Source organism: Chrysochloris asiatica, unplaced genomic scaffold (genome assembly GCF_000296735.1).
Source record: "Chrysochloris asiatica unplaced genomic scaffold, ChrAsi1.0 scaffold00248, whole genome shotgun sequence".
Classification (NCBI taxonomy): Eukaryota; Metazoa; Chordata; class Mammalia; order Afrosoricida; family Chrysochloridae; genus Chrysochloris; species Chrysochloris asiatica.
Window position 1 is genome coordinate 3,269,475 of NW_006408766.1, and position 9,016 is coordinate 3,278,490.

At 36.8% G+C, this 9,016-nt stretch overlaps 1 protein-coding gene across 1 annotated transcript in view; it reads right to left on the reverse strand.

Annotated features, from left to right (window-relative positions):
• Positions 1–6,449, reverse strand: part of CDH10 (cadherin 10, type 2 (T2-cadherin)) — a 154,359-nt gene extending 147,910 nt beyond the window's left edge. Inside the window, exon 1 of the mRNA XM_006873667.1 lies at positions 6,219–6,449. Coding sequence (XP_006873729.1) covers positions 6,219–6,449 — 231 coding nt within the window. The remainder of the gene's footprint in view (positions 1–6,218) is intronic.
• Positions 6,450–9,016: the final 2,567 nt, after the last annotated feature.

The following is a 9,016-nucleotide window of genomic DNA, read 5'->3' on the forward strand; positions in this document are numbered from 1 at the left end:
ATTGGAATACCTTAAAAGAGGCCTTCTGTGGAGGATTTGCATTGCATAAGACCTTAGGTGGAAACCAGAACCCCATCCAGAATTGTTTGAGGTGGGAAATTTCCATTGGAAATGATAAGTAGACCAGCCTGAAGCAGCTAGAACAGAAGATACTTCGTGAAGAAAGACCAGGAGGAAAAATTAGAAACAATATTGGCAGTCTGATTGATTATTACAAGAACAAGTAAGCTGTTTGCCCCGGAGTCATCAAGATAAGTGGCCAGGTCCCCTCAGAGCAATCTCTCTTCCAAGACTGGGACTCAAGGGGACTACACGAGCAGGCATGTGGTTTGGCTGGTGATCACGCTGGTCATTAATAAGGGGAAGAGGGGGAAAAAACAGCAATGAAGTTGGGATCTGAGTCTGACCACATTCAATAGACTCCTGTGAACCTGGGTGGAGACCTGGATGGCCAGCAGTACAGCAAGACCCAGGGACTCCTGGACCCAGAGGCAATGACATGCCACAGAAGACTAGAGCAGAATGTGATACATCCAGCTGATATGAAGTGAGGGGAGATGCACAAGAACACCCATAGTTGCAGATATTACCCACTTGACCTGGCTTCAATGGCTGGATGATGAGAATTCAACTAGAAGAAGAAAGAAGAGGGAAGAAAAAAAGAAAAAGAGTAACCCAGTACAATTTGATGAAATTTAGCTATACTTATGGATGTAGTAGCTCAAAAAAAAAAAAAAAAAGGAGGACAAATCTTTACAGCAAGGATCACTCCCACCCCCTCAGTACACAGGGTTGAAAGGAATGGGCAACTTGGACATTGACTACCCAAAATGGGAGGGGGAAAGCTACGAAGGCAAGAAGTAATTGGCTTATAATCTTTCAAGAGGGAGCCTAGTTCCAGATGGGGCAGGGGTCAGTAGAACATCCACTGAATGTTTTCCAATCTGTTGGGACTGGGCTGGTGAAAGGAAATGGGGATAAGACTCTTGTGGTACAGTAGTGAATAAATGCCATCAGGACTGACTGTGAGGGTTGGAAATGTAGAGGTAGATGTCTTTTGAAAAAAGAAGGGGAGTGATTGATTTTACAGCCCAGGAGTGGAGGTCCCTGGAACCATCAAGTGAGAAGAGTGGAGAAAGCGTGACCCTACCCAGAAAGGAAGTGAAGCCAGGTGTGGAGAGAGAGAGAGATGATGTGAACAGATGGAGCGGCTGGGGACACTGGACTCAGGAAGGGAGAGGAGCTGTGTGCTGATGGAAAGGGGGAGCAGGCCTGTGGGGTGTATCCTTTGGTTATTTGATGATGCATGGAGAGGATTGTAATCATTGCAATGAAACAAAATAGGATAGGATGAATGTAAAACTGATGTTCTCCCATGTAAACCCACATAATTCACAATTAAAAAAATAAAAGTAGCAGAACATCCTTGATATAATGTCAGAATCTGCACCTCTTAGGTTTGAAGGCACTCAAAATAACACTGAGGAAGAACTGCCTTCTCACAGCAGCATTGCCCATGATAATACAAATGGAGTAAAACTTTCAGGAACTTCATTTCCTGGTGGGGACACTCAAAATAAGGAGAAACAGCTATAAACACCCATTAATAATCGAAAATGGCATGTATGAACTGTGAACCTTGAAAAATCGGAAGTTATAAAAAATGAAATAGAACACAAAAACATCGATATCCTAGACATTAGTGTGCTAAATGGACTGGTACTGGGCATTTTGAACCTGAAAATCACATAATTTACTATGCAAGGAATGACAAATTGAAAAGGAATAGGATCCCAGCCTTCATCAAAAAACAATAACAACAACAGCAACAAAACATTTCAATATTTATCTTGAAGTAAAAAGGTGTCTGTGATAGTATAATTTCCATGCTCCTGCAAGGAAGACTGGAGTCCTGAAGGATAAGCGGTCAACCACAAGTTTGGTTTAAATGATAAGGTCAGGGGTGCAAACTCACCAAAATCTCCTCAGAAACAATGTGCATGGATGCTATGAGTTGGAAACAAAACAACGACAATTAGCAACAACAATAAACAAGGAAGACCAGTTAATAAAATTGTTACTCGAATTTATACACCATCACTAAAGCCAGTGATAACGAAATTGAAGAATTCAACCAAATGTCTTCAGTCTGAAATTGATCAAACACTCCATCAAGATATGTTGATAATTACTGGTGACTGGAATGCAAAGGTTGGAAACAAAGAGTAAGGAACAATAATTGGAAAATATGGCCTTGGTAATAGAAATTATGCTGGAGATCACACCACAGACCTTTGCCAGATCATTGACTTCATTGCAAATACCTTTTTTGAATAACATAAGAGATGACTATACACATGGAACTTACAAGGTAAAATACACAGAAATCAAATTGGTGTCATCTATAGAAAGAGACAGTGGATAATAGCTCAATATTATCAATAAAAACAAAGCTAGGGGCAGACTGTGGAACAGACCATCAATTGCTCAAATTCAAGTTCAGGCCAAAGATGAAGAAAATTAAAATAGATCCATGAGAACCAAAGTATGACCTTGAACATATTCCCACCAGAATTTCGAGATCATCTCAAGAGCAGATTTTATGTGTTAGACACTAGAAAAGGAAGACTAGAAAATTGTCAAACAGGAAGAAACCAAAAGGTCATTAAGAAAACGAAAAAGAAGGTAATGACCAAAATGGATGTCAGAAGAGTCTCTGAAATTTGCTCTCCAGCATAGAGATCCTAAAGCAAATGGAAGAAATAAGGTAGCAAAACAGCTGAATAGAAAATTTCAAAGAACAGCTCCAGAAGATAAAGTTAAATATTATAATGAAATGTTCAAAGACTTGGAGTTAGAAAACCAAAAGGGAAGAACACACTCAGCATTTCTCAAATTGAGGAAACTAAAGAAAAAATTCAAATCTCAACTGGAAATATCAAAGGATTCTGTGGGCAAAATATTGAATGATGCAGAAGCATCAAAAGAAGATGGAAGGTATGCAGAGTCACTGTACCAAAAACAAACGGTTGATGTTAAACCATTTCAAGAGCTGCATATGATAAGAGGCAATGGTACTTAAGGTGGAAGTCAAGGTGCAGAGAAGGCATTGGCAAAGAACAAAGCTCTGGGAATTGATGCAATACAAATAGAAATCGTTTAACAAACTATTGCAATACTGGAGGTACTCACTAATCTATTCCAAGATATTTGGAGGAAACCTACCTAGCCGACTGATTGGAGAGATCCATATTTGTGCCCATTCCAAAGAGAAATGACACAATGAAGTGTGGAAATTTTGGGACAACACCATTAATCGCTCATGCAAACAAAATTACTAAAGATAATTCAAATGGCTGCAACACTGCAAAGATAAAAGAACTGACAAAGGGTTAAAGCCAGAGTCAGACAAAAATGTTTACCTGTGCTTTATTGACTACACAAAGTCTTCCAGTTAGGTAGATCATGACAAGCTATTGACAACATTGTAGAGAATGAGTATTTTGGAAAACTTAATTGTGCTCATGAGGAACCTATACACAAACCAAGAGGCATCTTTGTTTATGTATAGGTTCAAATAGAACAAGGGAACATTGAATGATTTAAAATTAGGCAAGGTATGCCCCAGGATGGCATTCTTTCACCATATTCATTCAATCTGCATGCTAAGAAAATCATTAAAGATTCTGGATTATATGAAGATTGGATTGTAGGAAGACTCATTAACAATCTTCAGTATGTAGATGATAAGATCTTTCTTGCTGAAAGTGAAGAGAACTTAAGTACTTATTAATGAAGAGCAAAGCAAAGCACACCTCTCATTAGTGCTACATAACGGAAACAGATATAAAAATGCCAACTAATGTTGTGTGGCCAACAATCTATGTGTGGCCAGGAAGAACCGATGACAGCTATTTAGATTATAGTTTATGCAGCCAATATTTCTGGTACCATACTAACATGTCATAAACTTCATAAACTAAAAGAGACACCCTATTTCTGCATCCAGAAAATTTAGTTTCACCTTCTGATTTTAGTATTCAATTAGATGAGACTCAGGATAAGATTGCCACTGAGAGCTCTTTAGTATTATTCATTATGTTGATGTCTGGATTTCTTTTTCTTTTTCCTCCTCATCAATATGATATTTATTAGTTAATGTACTCTCTTTCATCTTACCAGATGTCTAAAAGAGACTGAGATAATTAGAATATGACAAGGACAAGTACATGAAATCAATGAGAATGTATTCTCTCAAACATTATTTTTCTCAGAAGATGAAACCTTTCAGTACAATGCCCATTATTTAAATGAAACAATTACAATTTACTTTAATGCAAAAGTAGCCAACACAGTCATGTATATTTCAGTTGATTTTCTTTTGTTAATGCTGATAATTTCTCTTTTTCTCTAGATATATCTTCATGTACTGGCCACAAAAATAGTAACACTGTGACAATTAAAATGAATTCCTTCTTAAAATTTCAAATTTTTTGTAGCATAGTTTACCTGGATTATATTTGGGAGTACCAAGAGGAAAAAAAAAAATTAAAATTACTATAATTTGATTTGTTAATATGTTTCTTTTTACTCATATATCACACTTATTTTATGCCCAACCAAAATTATTCTCACTAAGTTCTAAATTGAATAGAATGAAAACCCTTCTATACACATAACTCAATAAGTAAACAGCATTTTCTGCTAGTCCTTCTAGTTGTTAAACTTTATAATTATACTTATGTTGTTGTTGTTGATTGTTGCCAAGTCATTTCTTACTCATAGCAACCCTGTAGAAGACTTCCAGGGAGTCTTGATGGGATTGAACTGCCCAGCTTGTGGTTAGCAGTCCAGTAAGTGTCATACCAGCGCACCAATGGTATTCAAAATGGACTTACAAATAAAGTACACTAGTATATGGAATATGGAGTACTTGTGTGGCGCTGTGGTCTAATGTGTCAGACTGCCAAGTCATTTGAACTTCAAGGTCAGTCATTCAAGCTCACCAGCTGCTTCTTGGAAACCCTATACATGGTTGCTATGGGTCAGAATCAACTCGATGGCACTTAACGACAAAACAACAACAATATGGAATATATTTTCTTACAAATAAGTAGTTTAATTTTTGCTTTGGATCACAGTTTTAATGACTTTTAATTTCATTCATCAGAAGATTAAACAAGTCATAAACATTTCTTGTCTTCCTCACTGAATTCACAAGCAATGAGAACTAGATTTAGATTTATTAATTATTATTTCAAATCACTGTATTGATACAGTTTTCTTGTTATCATTGTTTACTATATACTTTCAATTTGTTGTTGTTGTTAAGTGCCGTCGAGTTGGTTCTGACCCATAGCAACCCTGTACAGGGTTTCCGAGGCTGGAAATCTTTACGGGAACAGAACGCCTCATCTTTCTCCCACGGAGCGGCTGGTAGTTTCGAACTGCTGGCCTTAAGGTTCGCAGCCCGATTCATAACCACTATGCTACCAGAACTCCTTACTTTCAATTTAGTGTCTCTTAAATCTAAGCGTTAGCAGAAAGTACTAATTTAAATAAATGAATGTCCACATTTATCATGTATAGTTATTGTTACTGTTAAATGCTGTCAATTCCAGTTGATAGAGACACTGTATAGGGTTTCCCAGGAGTGGCTGGTGGGTTTGAACCATTGACCATGTGATTAGCAGTCCAGTGCTTATCCTACAGCAGCATACTAGGATACCATTATACTTATTACCTATTTTCAAACTGTTATTGGTATTTAACAAATGAAAATCGTTTAAGAATATTTAGAGTCAAATCTGCAAACATGATTATCTTTATGAAATTCACATTTTAAAAGCAATATGTATCTATATATCTATATATACATTGCTGTTGTTAAGTGCCATCGAGTTGGTTTCGACCTATAACAACCCTGAATAGGGTTCCCAAGGAGTGGCTGACCTTGTGGTTCAAATAGACCTTGCGGTTCATTCCCCAAAACTCTATCCAGGGCTGCTATGAGTCAGATCTGACTCTATGACACTTAAGCACAAGAACAATATATAGAGATATGTATGTATGACGATACAGCAGTGAGTTTGGCCCAGGATCGGGCAGTGTTTCGTTCTGCTGTGCAGAAGGTCGCTATGGGTTGGTACCGACTCGATGGCACCTAACAACAACATGTATGAAGAAATAATTTATTTGTGATTTCAATGCAGACTTACCTTGCCTACATATTGGTAATCAGATCCTGTATATTCCTCCAGTAAGAAAAATTGATTCCACATCCAACCACGTTTTTGACGATGCAGAATTTTGCCATCAGTCCTTGATACACGTGTGCCTAAAATTCTTTGTTGGGGCACAGAAGTCCTTCTGAAGAGTATCTCTGGACAACAGAAATTTGGAAGGCATACCCACAGTAGAAAGAGTAGCAAAAATGAATACAATGTCATAGTTCACTTCTCGACAAATCCCAATATGGATGAAGGAAAGAAGTCCTATTTTCCAGCGCTGGATTTTATTGTGTTTCAACTGGATCCCAACAGTTCATCAGAGTTTTGTTCATGTTTCAAAAAGCTAATTAAAAAAAAAAAAAAATCAATCCGTTAACAACGTTATGAATGTTACCTTTCATTTTCAATTAAAATGACAACGATTTATTTAATTATTGTAATAAATATTTGTTTCCTCTTTTTCATAACATAATGATTAGTTCGGGCAACATTAGCTATCTTGTAACATGACTAAAATTTAAGAACAAATCATTTTAAATATTTTTTTCGGACAAATTCTAAAGTCAATGCTATTAGCCCCCTGTTCCATACACATCCCACCCATTCACTCACTCCTATGCATATCTAGTTGTGGAGCTTTTTATTGGTTTTCAGACTGATAATTCCCATATGGAGTGGATATGTATTTCATTATGCTTGGTTATTCTTCTAGTGTTATTTGACGTATATTAAAACTTTAATAACCAAAATACTTTAAATAAACCACAGAAAACATACATTCTGTGATCTAGTGCAATGATACTTCAATATTGTGTCAACAGTGTCAACATTTCTTCAAATGTAATACTACACAGAAGTAAAAGTAAAACAAAAGAACAAATACCAAAAACAAAAACAAAACAACAAAGGAATGTCTTTGCTTGAAAGTCTTCCATGACCCTGCAATCAGATTTGTCTGTTGGTCTATTGAACACTTCTGCCATCTAGTCAATTCTGACTCACAGTGACCCTATTTAGAATTTCTGTAACTTTTTACAGGAGCAGACAACCTCATCTTTCTCCTGTGGAGCAGTTAGAAGATTTGAACTGCTGATCTTTTGGTTAACAGTTGGATCACTTTATGTACTATACTGATATGATTTTTGCCATAGTAGGAGTCAGGACTCAGGTAATGTGGTGGTGGGATGCTTACAAATAGATAGATTGTGCAAATGCATCAGAGGTGTAGCTGAAAACATAATGCAATCCCCCTTCGATCAAGATTGACTATCTTATTGCAAAGAAGGATTTAATTTGGGGCTGTCAAAACCCAAGCATGAGCTGGTCCCAAGCCAGGCAGGAGCCATTATCTGAACACACCTGGGTCCCACAATGCTGGTCCCTCATGAAACCAGGTATCAGGACAGTGTAGGTGTGGGCAGAGTTGGAGCTATCTCATAGTCAGTGACATACAATGCCTCTGCACCTGCAGCTCTCAAACTCAACCATAATATCCTGACTATGGCAGCAATCTCCTCAGGCTTCCAGACAATCTTCTAAAAAAGTCATCCCTACAATTCTCTTCTCAACAAAATATGAAAGGTAATCCTACCAAAATTTCAATCATACTACTTCTCTGCATAACACACTCTGACAACTCTTCCTTCACCATGCACCACACATGACGTGCCCCTTCTGAATCGGGACTATTCTATACATTCCCTCTACCGTAAATGTTCTTTTTATGGATAGTCACTCATCTAGATCCTCTTTCTCCTTCTTGTCTTTCTTTAAACTCATGCTTGAAATTTCATATCTTCTTAATGTTATTTCTTAGAATCTGTCATTAGCCAACATACTATATGTGTTTTATTTACTTATCCTGCATATATCCTAAAGAGTCCTGGTGGTGGCATAGCAAGTTAAGCGTTGGGCTGCTAATTGCAAGGTCTGTAGTTCAAAGACACCAGCTGCTCTAAAAAAGAAAGATGAGGTTGTCTGTTTCCCTAAATACTTTCAGTATTGGAAATCCTAAGGTGCAATCCTATACTGTCCTACAGGGTCACTGTGACTCACTGGCTTAACAGCAGTGAGTATATATTGTCTTTCTGCCACAGCCTCGTGCATTAGCAGATTTTGTTCTTCTTTTCTATTATATCTTGTCTGGAATAGAATCTTGCACACAAAAGAAGCTTAATAAACAATTTGAATAAATGGAGTTATAGATTGATACAAACGTCTAACTGCCATTACCTCTTTTATGTAATTATTCCCAAGCATTTATGTATGCGGCTTTTGTTAAGTATTGTCAAGTAAGTTTCGACTCATAGCAATCCTGTATAGGATTTCTGATGGGTTTGAATCACTATCTTTTTGGCTAATAGTGCAGTGCTTATCCTATAGCTTCACACCCCGACTCTACAGCACCACACCACCACACCAGGCTCCAATTATGTAGTGGAAATACATATTCTAAAGTCATAGCCGATTTTATTTTGTTCTTAATTTACATTATTATTATAATATAACTTTAAATTCCATTTTTTCTATGTACATTGCTCTTATGTTTTTTATTGTTTTGTTTTTTTGTCTTTTTTTTTCTTAGGTATGCATTTTAATTTAGGATAGGTTAAAATATTTGATATAAATATTTTAAATTCTATTCCCACAATGTAGCTTGGTAATCAAAAAGATTGACCACTGCTTCTCAAATAAGGGAATGTGTTCTAAGTACTCTGGCATTTACATTTGTGTTTTTATGCACATTGATTTGTAAGCAATCTGTTTACATTTTTTTTTATTATTAA